General features: G+C 48.0%; 1 protein-coding gene across 1 annotated transcript in view; it reads right to left on the minus strand.

Moving 5' to 3' along the window:
• GALNT14 (polypeptide N-acetylgalactosaminyltransferase 14) overlaps positions 1-17,259 on the minus strand; it is a 357,711-nt gene that overhangs the window by 33,422 nt on the left and 307,030 nt on the right. Inside the window, exons 10-11 of the mRNA XM_072139983.1 lie at positions 14,560-14,686; positions 4,764-4,856 (exon numbers count right to left, since the gene is read on the minus strand). Of these exons, the coding sequence (XP_071996084.1) occupies positions 4,764-4,856; positions 14,560-14,686 (220 nt within the window). The remainder of the gene's footprint in view (positions 1-4,763; positions 4,857-14,559; positions 14,687-17,259) is intronic.

Consider the following 17,259-nt stretch of genomic DNA (forward strand, 5'->3'; position numbering starts at 1 on the left):
GACACCAACTGACATCAATAGGGTTTTAACAGAATGTGTGTGAACATACCCTTTAAGGAGTCCATGTGACATCCTATGCACAGGATAGGGAATAACATGATTATCACTGGAAGTCCAACCACTGAGACCCCCAGGAATCATCAAAACGGAGGCCACGCCCCCTGCGGCTCCGTCATTCTCTATTGCACTTCCGCAGATATCTGAGCACTTGACCAGTCCCATGCAGCAACCCCTTTAAGGGGAGGTCCACATGCTCCGGAATTTCTGAGCAAATCACTGGCACAAATCTGTATGAAATGTGGACACGTTCCTCTAACACAAAATATTCGGCTAATGGAACCTGCAGAATTAGGAGTTCAGCTCTGGATGTGCATCTATCTCACACTCATCACCCGGGACAGGGAATCATACAAATATTTTATATTACAGGAATGTATTATTTGTATGAATCATTTTGTGAAATGTATAGAGAGAACACGTTATCATCCAGTACGAGTATAACTAGAAGATTATTTGTCTGATTTTGTCTGTTAGAATTTTAGTTAAAGGGGTTGTCCACTATTTTGCATGATGAAAAGTTCTACAATTTTCCAATCTATATACAGGCAGTCCCCGGGTTACGTACAAGATAGGGTCTGTAGGTTTGTTCTTAAGTTGAGTTTGTATGTAAGTCGGAACCATATACTTTATTTTTGTAACCCCAGTCAAAATTTTTTTGGTCTCTGTGACAATTGGATTTTAAAAATGTTGGGTTGTCATAAGAACCGGAATTAACACTAAAGCTTCATTACAGACGCCTGTGATAACTGTTAAAGCTGATTATTGTAGCCTAGGACTAAAGTACAATTATTACCAATATCCAGAGGTCTGTTTGTAACTAGGAGTCGTATGTAAGTCAGGTGTTCATAAGTAGGGGACCGGCTGTATCTGTACCACTTCCCCCTAGTTTTCTAGATCTCTGCTTGCTGTCATCCAACAGGAAGCTTAATTGTTTACTTCCTGTGGATAAACAGCGGCCTCTGGTCATGTGATGTCACACAGGTGCACGGCTAGTTATATCCCTGGTCATGTGATGTCACACAGGTGCACGGCTTGTTATACGCCTGGTCATGTGATGTCACACAGGTGCACGGCTCGTTATATCCCTGGTCATGTGATGTCACACAGGTGTGCTGCTCGTTATATCCCTGGTCATGTGACGTCACACAGGTGCACGGCTCGTTATATCCCTAGTCATGTGATGTCACACAGGTGCACGGCTCATTAAATATCCCTGGTCATGTGATGTCACACAGGTGCACGGCTCGTTATATCCCTGGTCATGTGATGTCACACAGGTGCACGGCTCGTTATATCCCTGGTCATGTGATGTCACACAGGTGCACGGCTCGTTATATCCCTGGTCATGTGATGTCAGATGAGCCGTGCACCTGTGTGACATCACATGACCAAGTGTTTATCCACAGGAAGTAAACAATGAAGCTTCCTATAGAATGACAGCAAGCAGAGATCGAGGAAACCAGAAGGAATTGATCCAGAAAGTAGATTGTAAAAATTGTATCACTTTTTCATGACACATTATTTGCTGCAGGTGGACGACCCCTTTAAGTTGACTGATTTTCTTCTGTGGCTTTAGCAGCAGCTGCCTGACACTAGGTGGAGGTCACATAATAAGGGGGGCTCCTGCCTATAGAGGTTTCGGATGCAGGGAATGGAGCAATCACGGCTTCCGAGGTGGAATTAAGTTTGTTTGCTGATTGTTATCGAGGTAATTGACTTGTGATGAAGAAATATGAGAATCGGCTCAGAAATTGCGCATTACTCAGAAGACGACTTAATTGGCAGCGATGCATAATAATATTACCAGCGCTAAACGTGACGGCGGAGCCCCCGGAGAGCGCCCACAGCAGATCCGGAATTATGTATTCATTGCCGCCATGTATTTTAATTAAAAATATTCAAATTGTTAAAAGCGAGCGAATTGGGGGATCGGGAATCGGTGGCGTCGAGGAGAATACAGCTGAGGGTTCGTTACACGGCAGATAATTAACGCGCAGTCTCTTATTCTTAGTAAACGGGGGAATATTTACCTCAATGGAGAAAAATCGAGATCTAGAAAAATCTATGGATATTTTCTATGGGAATTTTTTTTTTTTTACAATGATTGTTGCTCTATGTGCCGCCACTAGGGGGAGCCGCTACAGGGAAATTATTTACAAAACTGCTTAAAACATTTCCAAATGCAAAAAAATATTCAGAATTTTACAAATACAAATCCTATATCACATTTACCCCGAAATACAGACCCCCAGACCAGAACTTACCCCAAATAGAGAATCCAGAACAAACTTTCTTTCAAATACAGATCCTAGAACAGACCATTCCCAGAATACAGACCCCAGACCAAACTGTTTAAAAAATACAGAACCCCCGTGCCAAAGTAATATAAATCCTGGATCAGAAAATACAGACCCCCAAACCAGAACCTAACCACAATACAGACCACAAACCAGAACCTAACCACAATACAGATCCCAAACCAGAACCTAACCACAATACAGACCCCAAACCAGAACTTAACCACAATACAGACCCCCAAACCAGAACCTAACCACAATACAGACCCCCAAACCAGAACCTAAGTCACAATACAGACCCCAAACCAGAACCTAACCACCATACAGACCCAAAACCAGAACCTAACCACCATACCGACCCCAAACCAGAACCTAACCACAATACAGACCACAAACCAGAACCTAACCACAATACAGACCCCAAACTAGAACCTAACCAAAATACAGACCCCAAACCAGAACTTAACCACAATACAGACCCCAATCCAGAACCTAAGTCACAATACAGATCCCAAACCAGAACCTAACCACAATACAGACCCCAAACCAGAACCTAACCACCATACAGACCACAAACCAGAACCTAACCACAATACAGACCCCAAACCAGAACCTAACCACAATACAGACCCCAAACCAGAACACAACCACAATACAGACCCCAAACCAGAACACAACCACAATACAGACCCCAAACCAGAACTTAACCACAATACAGACCCCCAAACCAGAACCTAACCACAATACAGACCCCAAACCAGAACCTAAGTCACAATACAGACCCCAAACCAGAACCTAACCACAATACAGACCCCAAACCAGAACCTAACCACCATACAGACCCAAAACCAGAACCTAACCACCATACCGACCCCAAACCAGAACCTAACCACAATACAGACCCCAAACCAGAACTTTACTACAATACAGACCCCAAACCAGAACTTTACTACAATACAGACCCCAAACCAGAACCTAACCACAATACAGACCCCAAACCAGAACTTTACTACATTATAGACCCCAAACCAGAACCTAACCACAATACAGACCCCAAACCAGAACCTAACCACAATACAGACCCCAAACCAGAACCCAACCACAATACAGACCCCAAACCAGAACTTAACCGCAATACAGACCAAACTGTCCCCAAAATGAAGACTCATGACTATAACTAGACTCTATGCTGGACCGGAGAAACCCTGGACCACACTATCCCCAAATTACAGACTCCAGATTACACTATTCCCATAGCACATAATCCAGACTCAAACCAAACTGTTCCAAAAGAACAAACTGCAAAACCAGACTACCCCCTAAATACAGAGATGCCAGGAGCCTTCCCCCAAAACAGAGACCCCAGAACAAACTTTATTCAAAGAGCAGGTCCGATACCAGACTATTCCTACATTACAGACCCCAGACCAAACTGCTTAAAAAAATATAGACCTCCAAACCAAACTATCCTCCAAATACAAATCATATCCCAGGTTACACCCAAAATAAAGACCCCAGACCAAATTAACACCCAAATATAAATCCTGGACTTATCATACCCGCAAGTACAGACCCCAGAACTTTTTTCGAAATACAGATCCGAGACTGTTCTGCTCCAACAATTCAGACCCTCAGGTCAAAGTGCTTATAAAACACACAATCCCCCCTCCCCTCTGACCCGACTACACTCACAATACAAACCCCTGACCAAACAGTCATCCAAATGCAAATACTGGACAAGACTATCCAAAAAACAGACCCCAGAACAAACGGCTTATAAAACACACAATCCCCCCTCCCCCCTGACCCGACTACACTTACAATACACTCAAACTTTCTGACAAATACAGACCCCAGACAATTATTCACCCAGAATAAAGACCCCCTACCTCTACAGAATACAATCCAGATTATCCCCAAATGTTTTAAGTATACATAAAAACTGTATAAACAGCAAAACGACCCTGAACAAAACTGTCCAAAAATGACCCCCAAAGCAGCCCAAGCACAGAAAAGAGACCCGAGAGCAGTCTGTACCCCCTAGTGGTAGAGCACGGTATTGCTGGCTGCTCAGTCTAAGTAGCCCTGATACATGGCGGAGCGGATCCGGATAATCCCGGATGCTATAATTCACATATAATTGGACTTTCTGCCTCATTATTTACGGCTCCAGACTCTCGGCCCCATAATATTACCTGCTCAGGATCTACACCATATAATACCGTAATGATTGTCTCACTACCGCATAGACTTGCAAAGCGCGTCCCCCCACATGTAGTGTCTATATAATGGAGAATATCAAACTCCCCCACAGCTCAATATCACAATGACTCCACATCACCGGGCGACTTTTATTTCCACTATTTTTTCCCATTTCCATTCAATCCTCCGGAGGGTGAGACGTACTCGCCGTATGGTCTTCCTTGAGCAGCCGGCCGCGCTGCATAGTAATGGTTTTTGTATTCATCCATCCAAACCTCAGCCGTGCGCTTGGTGTTTCTGGAGGGTGACAGGAAAAAGCGAGAAGTTATCGAAATGTGTTTACTGACCGCGTGTGCGCAACGCTCCGCTGATAGCGACGTGTACAGAGAAAATACCCCAACATGTGTTCTGGAAAGTTTCAAGGGCTGTTATAGAATGTTATATCGTACAATACAGGCAGCAATAATATAACAATATGTAATACATAATAATGGGAAGGAAGATATAACTATAATACTGCCCCCTATGAAGAAAAATATAACTACTATAATACTGCCCCCTATGTACAGGAATATAACTACTATAATACTGCCCCTATGTACAAGAATATAACTACTATAATACTGCTCCCTATGACAGGAATATAACTACTATAATACTGCCCCCTATGTACAGGAATATAACTGCTATAATACTGCCCCCTATGTACAAGAATAAAACTACTATAATACTACCCCCTATGTACAAGAATATAACTACTATAATACTGCCCCCTATGTACAGGAATATAACTACTATAATACTGCCCCCTATGAAGAAAAATATAACTACTATAATACTGCCCCCTATGTACAGGAATATAACTACTATAATACTGCCCCCTATGTACAGGAATATAACTACTATAATACTGCCCCCTATGTACAGGAATATAACTACTATAATACTGCCCCCTATGTACAGGAATATAACTACTATAATACTGCCCCCTATGTACAAGAATATAACTACTATAATACTGCCCCCTATGTACAGGAATATAACTACTATAATACTGCCCCCTATGTACAGATATATAACTACTATAATACTGCCCCCTATGTACAGGAATATAACTACTATAATACTGCCCCCTATGTACAGGAATATAGCTACTATAATACTGCCCCCTATGTACAGGAATATAACTACTATAATACTGCCCCCCATGTACAAGAATATAACTACTATAATACTGCCCCCTATGTACAGGAATATAACTACTATAATACTGCCCCCTATGTACAGGAATATAACTACTATAATACTGCCCCCTATCTACAGGAATATAACTACTATAATACTGCCCCCTATGTACAAGAATATAACTACTATAATACTACTGCCCCCTATGTACAAGAATATAACTACTATAATACCACCCCCTATGTACAAGAATATAACTCCTATAATACTGCCCCCTATGTACAGGAATATAACTACTATAATACTGCCCCCTATGTACAGGAATATAACTACTATAATACTGCCCCCTATGTACAAGAATATAACAACTATAATACTGCCCCCTATGTACAAGAGTATAACTGCTATAATACTGCCCCCTATATACAAGAATATAACTACTATAATACTGCCCACTATGTACAGGAATATAACTACTATAATACTGCCCCCTATGTACAGGAATATAACTACTATAATACTGCCCCCTATGTACAGGAATATAACTACTATAATACTGCCCCCTATGTACAGGAATATAACTACTATAATACTGCCCCCTATGTACAGGAATATAACTACTATAATACTGCCCCCTATGTACAAGAATATAACTACTATAATACTGCCCCCTATGTACAAGAGTATAACTACTATAATACTGCCCCCTATGGACAGGAATATAACTACTATAATACTGCCTCCTATGTACAGGAATAGAACTACTATAATACTGCCCCCTATGTACAGGAATAGAACTACTATAATACTGCCCCCTATATACAAGAATATAACTACTATAATACTGCCCCCTATGTACAGGAATATAACTACTATAATACTGCCCCCTATGTACAGGAATATAACTACTATAATACTGCCCCCTATGTACAGGAATATAACTACTATAATACTGCTCCCTATGTACAAGAATATAACTACTATAATACTGCCCCCTATGTACAGGAATATAACTACTATAATACTGCCCCCTATGTACAAGAATATAACTACTATAATACTGCCCCCTATGTACAAGAATATAACTACTATAATACTGCCCCCTATGTACAAGAATATAACTACTATAATACTGCCCCCTATGTACAGGAATATAACTACTATATTACTGCCCCTATGTACAAGAATATAACTACTATAATACTGCCCCCTATGTACAAAAATATAACTACTATAATACTGCCCCCTATGTACAAGAATATAACTACTATAATACTGCCCCCTATGTACAGGAATATAACTACTATAATACTGCCCCCTATGTACAGGAATATAACTACTATAATACTGCCCCCTATGTACAGGAATATAACTACTATAATACTGCCCCCTATGTACAAGAATGTAACTACTATAATACTGCCCCCTATGTACAGGAATATAACTACTATAATACTGCCCCCTATGTACAGGAATATAACTACTATAATACTGCCCCCTATGTACAAGAATATAACTACTATAATACTGCCCCCTATGTACAAGAATGTAACTACTATAATACTGCCCCCTATGTACAGGAATATAACTACTATAATACTGCCCCCTATGTACAGGAATATAACTACTATAATACTGCCCCCTATGTACAGGAATATAACTACTATAATACTGCCCCCTATGTACAGGAATATAACTACTATAATACTGCCCCCTATGTACAAGAATATAACTACTATAATACTGCCCCTATGTACAGGAATATAACTACTATAATACTGCCCCCTATGTACAGAAATATAACTACTATAATACTGCCCCCTATGTACAAGAATATAACTACTATAATACTGCCCCCTATGTACAGGAATATAACTACTATAATACTGCCCCCTATGTACAGAAATATAACTACTATAATACTGCCCACTATGTACAGGAATATAACTACTATAATACTGCCCCCTATGTACAGGAATATAACTACTATAATACTGCCCCCTATGTACAGGAATATAACTACCATAATACTGATAGTATGTGATCCTATATGATACAATGTGACCCTATATGATACAATGTGATCCTGTATTATGTAATATGATCCTACATGATACAATGTGATCCTATATGATACAATGTGATCCTATATGATACAATGTGATCCTATACGATACAATGTGATCCTATACGATACAATGCGATCCTATATGATACAATGTGATCCTATATGATATTATGTGATCCTATATGATACAATGTTATCCTATATGATGCAATGTGATCCTATATGATGCATTGTGATCCTACATGATACAATGTGATCCTATATGATACAATGTGATCCTATACGATACAATGCGATCCTATTCGATACAATGCGATCCTATACGATACAATGCGATCCTATACGATACAATGCGATCCTATATGATACAATGTGATCCTATATGATACAATATGATCCTATATGATACAATGTGCTCCTATATGATACAATGTGATCCTATATGATATAATGTGATCCTATATGATACAATATGATCCTATATGATACTAAATGATACAATGTGATCCTATATGATGCAATGTGATCCTATATGATGCAATGTGATCCTATATGATGCAATGTGATCCTATATGATACAATGTGATCCTATATGATATAATGTGATCCTATATGATACAATATGATCCTATATGATCCTATATGATACAATGTGATCCTATATGATACAATGCGATCCTATACGATACAATGTGATCCTATATGATGCAATGTGATCCTATATGGTACAATGTGATCCTATATGGTACAATGTGATCCTATATGATGCAATGTGATCCTATATGATACAATGTGATCCTATACGATACAATGCGATCCTATATGATACAATGTGATCCTATATGATACAATTTGATACTATATGGTACAATGTGACAGCAATGCCTCCATGTTGAAGCTCGCAGCTTTTATTTCTGTCACCGTTTTTAGCCAAATGTTTCCCACCTCAGCAGTGACATTTTGAGGCACTTTGCAGGAACACAGAGGGGCGCGCTGACCTCCCCTCCCCCATCAGTAAGGAAAGAAATTGTAGCTTTCTTTTATAAAAATTTTTCACTGCTGAGACACTGTCACCAAAATAAGGGACAGAGCGAGGTGGGAGTCCAACCCCATCACCCCGTGCTGAGCTCCACAATGGCCGCCGCTGCCTACCTCCTGCCCCTCCCCCACTAGAAACATCTATTTATTCAATGTCTTTACAATGTCTATCGTGGTAATGTTACTGTATGACTGGAATGTAACCCCATAACCATGATATACAACCTGAATTTTGACCTGACCGGTCCCCAAGTGTCAGTGTGTCCCTGTCCTGTCCCCCCAAGTGTCAGCGTGTCCCTGTCCTGTCCCCCCAAGTGTCAGCATGTCTCTGTCCTGTCCCCCAAGTGTCAGCGTGTCCCTGTCCTGTCCCCCCAAGTGTCAGTGTGTCCCTGTCCTGTCCCCCCAAGTGTCAGCGTGTCCCTGTCCTGTCCCCCCAAGTGTCAGCGTGTCCCTGTCCTGTCCCCCCAAGTGTCAGCATGTCTCTGTCCTGTCCCCCAAGTGTCAGCGTGTCCCTGTCCTGTCCCCCCAAGTGTCAGCGTGTCCCTGTCCTGTCCCCCCAAGTGTCAGCATGTCTCTGTCCTGTCCCCCAAGTGTCAGCGTGTCCCTGTCCTGTCCCCCCAAGTGTCAGCGTGTCCCTGTCCTGTCCCCCCAAGTGTCAGCGTGTCCCTGTCCTGTCCCCCCAAGTGTCAGCGTGTCCCTGTCCTGTCCCCCAAGTGTCAGCGTGTCCCTGTCCTGTCCCCCCAAGTGTCAGCGTGTCCCTGTCCTGTCCCCCAAGTGTCAGCCTGTCCCTGTCCTGTCCCCCAAGTGTCAGCGTGTCCCTGCCCTGTCCCCCCAAGTGTCAGCGTGTCCCTGTCCTGTCCCCCATGTGTCAGCGTGTCCCTGTCCTGTCCCCCCAAGTGTCAGCGTGTCCCTGTCCTGTCCCCCAAGTGTCAGCGTGTCCCTGTCCTGTCCCTCCAAGTGTCAGCGTGTTCCTGTCTTGTCCCCCCAAGTGTCAGCGTGTCCCTGTCCCCCCAAGTGTCAGCGTGTCCATGTCCTGTCCCCCAAGTGTCAGCGTGTCCCTGTCCTGTCCCCCCAAGTGTCAGCGTGTCCCTGTCCTGTCCCCCAAGTGTCAGCGTGTCCCTGTCCTGTCCCCCCAAGTGTCAGCGTGTCCCTGTCCTGTCCCCCAAGTGTCAGCGTGTCCCTGTCCTGTCCCCCAAGTGTCAGCGTGTCCCTGTCCTGTCCCCCCATGTGTCAGCGTGTCCCTGTCCTGTCCCCCAAGTGTCAGCGTGTCCCTGTCCTGTCCCCCCAAGTGTCAGCGTGTCCCTGTCCTGTCCCCCAAGTGTCAGCGTGTCCCTGTCCTGTCCCCCCAAGTGTTAGCGTGTCCCTGTCCTGTCCCCCAAGTGTCAGCGTGTCCCTGTCCTGTCCCCCAAGTGTCAGTGTGTCCCTGTCCTGTCCCCCAAGTGTCAGCGTGTCCCCGTCCTGTCCCCCCAAGTGTCAGCGTGTCCCCGTCCTGTCCCCCCAAGTGTCAGCGTGTCCCCGTCCTGTCCCCCCAAGTGTCAGCGTGTCCCTGTCCTGTCCCCCAAGTGTCAGCGTGTCACTGTCCTGTCCCCCCAAGTGTCAGCGTGTCCCTGTCCTGTCCCCCAAGTGTCAGCGTGTCCCTGTCCTGTCCCCCAAGTGTCAGCATGTCCCTGCCCTGTCCCCCAAGTGTCAGCATGTCCCTGTCCTGTCCCCCAAGTGTCAGCGTGTCCCTGTCCTGTCCCCCAAGTGTCAGCGTGTCCCTGTCCTGTCCCCCCAAGTGTTAGCGTGTCCCTGTCCTGTCCCCCCAAGTGTCAGCGTGTCCCTGTCCTGTCCCCCAAGTGTCAGCGTGTCCCTGTCCTGTCCCCCAAGTGTCAGCGTGTCCCTGTCCTGTCCCCCAAGTGTCAGCGTGTCCCTGTCCTGTCCCCCAAGTGTTAGCGTGTCCCTGTCCTGTCCCCCAAGTGTCAGCGTGTCCCTGTCCTGTCCCCCAAGTGTCAGCGTGTCCCTGTCCTGTCCCCCAAGTGTCAGCGTGTCCCTGTCCTGTCCCCCAAGTGTCAGCGTGTCCCTGTCCTGTCCCCCAAGTGTCAGCGTGTCCCTGTCCTGTCCCCCAAGTGTCAGCGTGTCCCTGTCCTGTCCCCCAAGTGTCAGCGTGTCCCTGTCCTGTTCCCCCAAGTGTCAGCGTGTCCCTGTCCTGTTCCCCCAAGTGTCAGCGTGTCCCTGTCCTGTTCCCCCAAGTGTCAGCGTGTCCCTGTCCTGTCCCCCCAAGTGTCAGCGTGTCCCTGTCCCCCCAAGTGTCAGCGTGTCCCTGTCCCCCCAAGTGTCAGCGTGTCCCTGTCCCCCCAAGTGTCAGCGTGTCCCTGTCCTGTCCCCAAGTGTCAGCGTGTCCCTGTCCTGTCCCCCAAGTGTCAGCGTGTCCCTGTCCTGTCCTCCAAGTGTCAGCGTGTCCCTGTCCTGTCCCCCCAAGTGTCAGCGTGTCCCTGTCCTGTCCCCCAGGTGTCAGTGTGTCCCAGTCCTGTCCCCCAAGTGTCAGCGTGTCCCTGTCCTGTCCCCCCAAGTGTCAGCGTGTCCCCGTCCTGTCCCCCAAGTGTCAACGTGTCCCCGTCCTGTCCCCCAAGTGTCAGCATGTCCCTGTCCTGTCCCCCAAGTGTCAGCGTGTCCTGTCCCCCAAGTGTCAGCGTGTCCCTGTCCTGCCCCCAAGTGTCAGTGTGTCCCTGTCCTGTCCCCCCCAAGTATCAGCGTGTCCTGTACCCCCAAGTGTCAGCGTGTCCCTGTCCCCCCAAGTGTCAGCGTGTCCCTGTCCTGTACCCCCAAGTGTCAGCGTGTCCCTGTCCTGCCCCCAAGTGTCAGCGTGTCCCTGTCCCCCCAAGTGTCAGCGTGTCCCTGTCCTGTCCCCCAAGTGTCAGCGTGTCCCTGTCCTGTCCCCCAAGTGTCAGCGTGTCCCTGTCCTGTCCCCCAAGTGTCAGCGTGTCCCTGTCCTGTCCCCCAAGTGTCAGCGTGTCCCTGTCCTGTCCCCCCAAGTGTTAGCGTGTCCCTGTCCTGTCCCCCAAGTGTCAGCGTGTCCCTGTCCTGTCCCCCAAGTGTCAGCGTGTCCCTGTCCTGTCCCCCAAGTGTCAGCGTGTCCCTGTCCTGTCCCCCAAGTGTCAGCGTGTCCCTGTCCTGTCCTCCAAGTGTCAGCGTGTCCCTGTCCTGTCCCCCAAGTGTCAGCGTGTCCCTGTCCTGTTCCCCCAAGTGTCAGCGTGTCCCTGTCCTGTTCCCCCAGGTGTCAGCGTGTCCCTGTCCTGTCCCCCAAGTGTCAGCGTGTCCCTGTCCTGTCCCCCAAGTGTCAGCGTGTCCCTGTCCTGTCCCCCAAGTGTCAGCGTGTCCCTGTCCTGTCCCCCAAGTGTCAGCGTGTCCCTGTCCTGTCCTCCAAGTGTCAGCGTGTCCCTGTCCTGTCCTCCAAGTGTCAGCGTGTCCCTGTCCTGTCCCCCCAAGTGTCAGCGTGTCCCTGTCCTGTCCCCCAGGTGTCAGCGTGTCCCAGTCCTGTCCCCCAAGTGTCAGCGTGTCCCCGTCCTGTCCCCCAAGTGTCAACGTGTCCCCGTCCTGTCCCCCAAGTGTCAGCATGTCCCTGTCCTGTCCCCCAAGTGTCAGCGTGTCCCTGTCCTGCCCCCAAGTGTCAGCGTGTCCCTGTCCTGTCCCCCCCAAGTATCAGCGTGTCCTGTACCCCCAAGTATCAGCGTGTCCTGTACCCCCAAGTGTCAGCGCATCCCTGTCCCCCCAAGTGTCAGCGTGTCCCTGTCCTGTCCCCCCAAGTGTCAGCGTGTCCCTGTCCTGCCCCCAAGTGTCAGCGTGTCCCTGTCCCCCCAAGTGTCAGTGTGTCCCTGTCCTGTCCCCCAAGTGTCAGCGTGTCCCTGTCCTGTCCCCCAAGTGTCAGCGTGTCCCTGTCCTGTCCCCCAAGTGTCAGCGTGTCCCTGTCCTGTCCCCCAAGTGTCAGCGTGTCCCTGTCCTGTCCCCCAAGTGTTAGCGTGTCCCTGTCCTGTCCCCCCAAGTGTTAGCGTGTCCCTGTCCTGTCCCCCAAGTGTCAGCGTGTCCCTGTCCTGTCCCCCAAGTGTCAGCGTGTCCCTGTCCTGTCCCCCAAGTGTCAGCGTGTCCCTGTCCTGTCCCCCAAGTGTCAGCGTGTCCCTGTCCTGTCCTCCAAGTGTCAGCGTGTCCCTGTCCTGTCCCCCAAGTGTCAGCGTGTCCCTGTCCTGTTCCCCCAAGTGTCAGCGTGTCCCTGTCCTGTTCCCCCAAGTGTCAGCGTGTCCCTGTCCCCAAGTGTCAGCGTGTCCCTGTCCTGTCCCCCAAGTGTCAGCGTGTCCCTGTCCTGTCCCCCAGGTGTCAGCGTGTCCCAGTCCTGTCCCCCAAGTGTCAGCGTGTCCCCGTCCTGTCCCCCAAGTGTCAACGTGTCCCCGTCCTGTCCCCCAAGTGTCAGCATGTCCCTGTCCTGTCCCCCAAGTGTCAGCGTGTCCCTGTCCTGTCCCCCACGTGTCAGCGTGTCCCTGTCCTGCCCCCAAGTGTCAGCGTGTCCCTGTCCTGTCCCCCCAAGTGTCAGCGTGTCCCTGTCCTGTCCCCCAAGTGTCAGCGTGTCCCTGTCCTGTCCCCCAAGTGTCAGCGTGTCCCTGTACTGTCCCCCAAGTGTCAGCGTGTCCCTGTCCTGCCCCCAAGTGTCAGCGTGTCCCTGTCCTGTCCCCCAAGTGTCAGCGTGTCCCTGTCCTATCCCCCAAGTGTCAGCATGTCCCTGTCCTGTCCCCCAAGTGTCAGCGTGTCCCTGGCCTGTCCCCCCAAGTGTCAGCGTGTCCCTGTCCTGTCCCCCCAAGTGTCAGCGTGTCCCTGTCCTGTCCCCCCGAGTGTCAGCGTGTCCCTGTCCTGTCCCCCAAGTGTCAGTGTGTCCCTGTCCTGTCCCCCAAGTGTCAGTGTGTCCCTGTCCTGTCCCCCCAAGTGTCAGCGTGTCCCTGTCCTGTCCCCCCGAGTGTCAGCATGTCCCTGTCCTGTCCCCCAAGTGTCAGCGTGTCCCTGTCCTGTCCCCCAAGTGTCAGTGTGTCTCTGTCCTGTCCCCCAAGTGTCAGCTTGTCCCTGTCCTGTCCCCCCAAGTGTTAGCGTGTCCCTGTCCTGTCCCCCAAGTGTCAGCGTGTCCCTGTCCTGTCCCCCAAGTGTCAGCGTGTCCCTGTCCTATCCCCCCAAGTGTCAGCGTGTCCCTGTCCTGTCCCCCAAGTGTCAGTTGGTCTCTGGGACCAGACAATGTGCATTATTATTCTCGCTATGTGCTTTGGATCACACTGGTCTCTATGTCTCGTGGGCCGGAGGACTATGGGGCTGAACACTTGTACAGATATATATATATATATAATGTAGACGGACCCCTGGACGTGTCCCCCTACAATTTGCTGCTGATCTCCTTTATATCCTCCTCCATGATTTGCATTATGATACAGATGAAGTGATACAACACATTTAACCCTTGTCACACGGCCCCGTCTATTGATTGTGTCGCCTCGTCATTTTTTTAGATAAGACAAGGAGCGATTGCCTTCCAGATCTCGCTTTTTCTTAATTAACATTGTCACATTGTGTGTAAAAAAAAAAATCTATTTCTGCCGGGACACTACACGGCGACGAGACGCGCGCCTGCGAAAGCAAATAATCTGCAGCCGCCTCCCCGGGCGGTTTATTCATTATCCGCAGAGAAAAGACTCTACCTACTTTATGTAAGTGTTGGCGTTCCCCTCTGGAAAGACGTAAGGATGCTTCTTCCGAAATACGTGTCCCACTCGGCTACAGGGGATAATTTCCAGGCTCCCTCCGCACATCCAGACGCGGAATGAGATTTCTGAAAAACATTACACTGAGTCTGCAGATGCCGGATATCAGATGGCTGTGTACTGCGGATTATACAGGTTGTGTAACATACACGAAACCTAATCAAAACCTCAGCGCAAACCCAATGTACAGGATCCCCTCCTGACTGCGCTAATCCCTTATCTACTGAGACACGGAACCGCACTGATACATTGTATCACACAGACAGGAAGCGGCGCCATCAGAAGCTCACGCTCACTTTCAATCACGTTTCGCTTCTTCAACAGTTTAAAGGGGATGGATGGAAGTTTGACCGTGGGGGTCTGATCCCCAGGAGCCCCCCGACCACTAGAGGGGTTGTCACACTTAAAGGGAACCTGTCAGCAGGTTTTACCCCACTAAACTACCAGCCCCCTCAGGTACTGGATGAAATGTCCTTTCTAGAATTCTCTCTTTGTCACCCATTTACCTCTAAAAAAAAATCTCTCCCCCAGGAGAGAAATGACTCTTCTCATACCATTTTCACATGAGATGAGTGAAGTTTAGAGGCTGCAGGAGTAATGTCACTTGAGATAACCCTATCTATTGTTCTGTAGCACCTAGAAACATGCTGCCGGTGCCATATTAAAGATAAAATCTCATCTTTTAGGTTCCATCAGGATCTTTGAGCTACAGAACTGGATATACATGAAGTTAAACAATAGGCAGGAACTGGATCTTTATCTGCAGCTTACATTGCAAACTATGGGGCAGATTTACTTACCCGGTCCATTCGCGATCCAGCGGCGCGTTCTCTGTGGAGGATTCGGGTCTTCTGGTGATTCACTAAGGCAGTTCCCCCGATGTCCACTAGGTGTCGCTGCTGCGCTGAATTCCGTCGGAGTGCACTGAAGTTCACCAAGCCAGGCCGGGTGCAGGTAAGCGCGTGTCAAGCGACATATTTTTTTTTTTTTTTTTAAATACGACGGTTTCTCTGAATCTGACACGTTTTATGACAGCCACGGACCCCCATTTCCGTTGTGTGCATGCCGGCGCCAATGCGCCACAATCCGATCGCGTGCCGGGGGCAATTCGGGGAAAATCTGCGCAAAACAGTAAAATCCGGGTAAAAACGCGATTATGGCCCTTAGTAAATGACCCCCGATGTCTTTAGCTGCTTGTATCTCTGGTTCTGTAGCTCACAGAACCATGAGCCTGATGTGATCTGAAAGATGAAATCTTTACCTTTTAATATGACACAACTTCTAAAGTTACACTGCACCTGCAACCATGTGAAAATGAGGTGAAAAATGTCATATTGGCCTATACCGGACAATGCCCAAATAAGGAGATTTGGGCCACTAAACCAAGGTCCGTAAGACCCTTTAGATGCTTTCAGAGATTCCCTTACAACATTAATAAGAACCTGTCACCAAGTGTCATCCCACTAAACTACAGGTAAGAGGTTCTGATCAGGAAGGATCCTGCCCCGGGAAGTGGTTCAGGGTTCCAGATTAGGCTGAGGGTGCAAGGTTCTGGATCAGGTACCATCCAGGCTCCGGTTCTGGGTTTCATATCAGGCTGGATCCAGGCTTCAAGTAGAGGTTTCAGATTAGCAAAACTCAAACAGACAGTAGTACTACAAAGTATAACAAAGGAGAAAGTATAACCAGCACTGAGTGAACTGAGGATCGGATATTTCAAGAGTCACAAATATCCAATCTGTTCATGATTCCTTTTTGTCATTGATGTCTGTATTTTTCCTGTATATGGGGACAGGTGACGACATAAGAAATACATGTAAGACCCTTGCGGCGCGTTTACACGATGCGTTGCGTCACGTTTTTTTTATGCGTTTTTGACGCATTCCAAAGGTTGCAGCCTTGATCACATACTGAGGTTACATCGCGTTTTAGCAGATGCAGTGGAAACACTATGGGGGTCATTTACTAAGGGCCCGAATCGCGTTTTCCCGACTTGTTTCCCGAATATTACCGTTTTTCCCTGAATTGCCCCGGGTTTTTGGCGAACGCGTGATCGGATTGTGGCGCATCGGCCCCGGCATGCACGTGGCGGAAATCGGGGGGGCGTGGCCGTCGGAAAACCCGACGGATTCAGAAAAAAAGGCCATATTTTTTTTTAAAAAATGTGTCGCTTGACACGCACTTACCTGCACCCAGCGTAGCTTGGTGAACTTCGGCGGACCTCGGCGGACTTCAGCGCAGCAGCGACACCTGGTGGACATCGGGCGCACGCCCTTAGTGAATCGCCGGAAGACACGAATCAGCGTCGGAGAACCCACCGCTGGATCACGAATGGACCGGGTAAGTAAATCTGCCCCAATGTAACCTTTGGAATGCATCAAAAAACGTAATGTAACGCATCGTGTGAACGCAGCCTTAGCCTTGTGTGTATAACAGATTCCATCTTCTAAGATACCAGTGCAGCATGGTCACAAATACACAATCCATCCATCATCCCTTTGCCTGTTTTTTCTCCTAAAAATGAGCACAGGTGACAACAAAGCGGCACATTTACTTACCCGGTCCAGTCGCGATCCAGCGGCGCATTCTCCGACGAGGATTCGGGTCTGCTGGGATTCACTAAGGTCGTACGCCCGATGTC

The sequence above is a fragment of the Engystomops pustulosus genome, chromosome 3, assembly GCF_040894005.1.
Source record: "Engystomops pustulosus chromosome 3, aEngPut4.maternal, whole genome shotgun sequence".
In the NCBI taxonomy this organism is placed as follows: domain Eukaryota; kingdom Metazoa; phylum Chordata; class Amphibia; order Anura; family Leptodactylidae; genus Engystomops; species Engystomops pustulosus.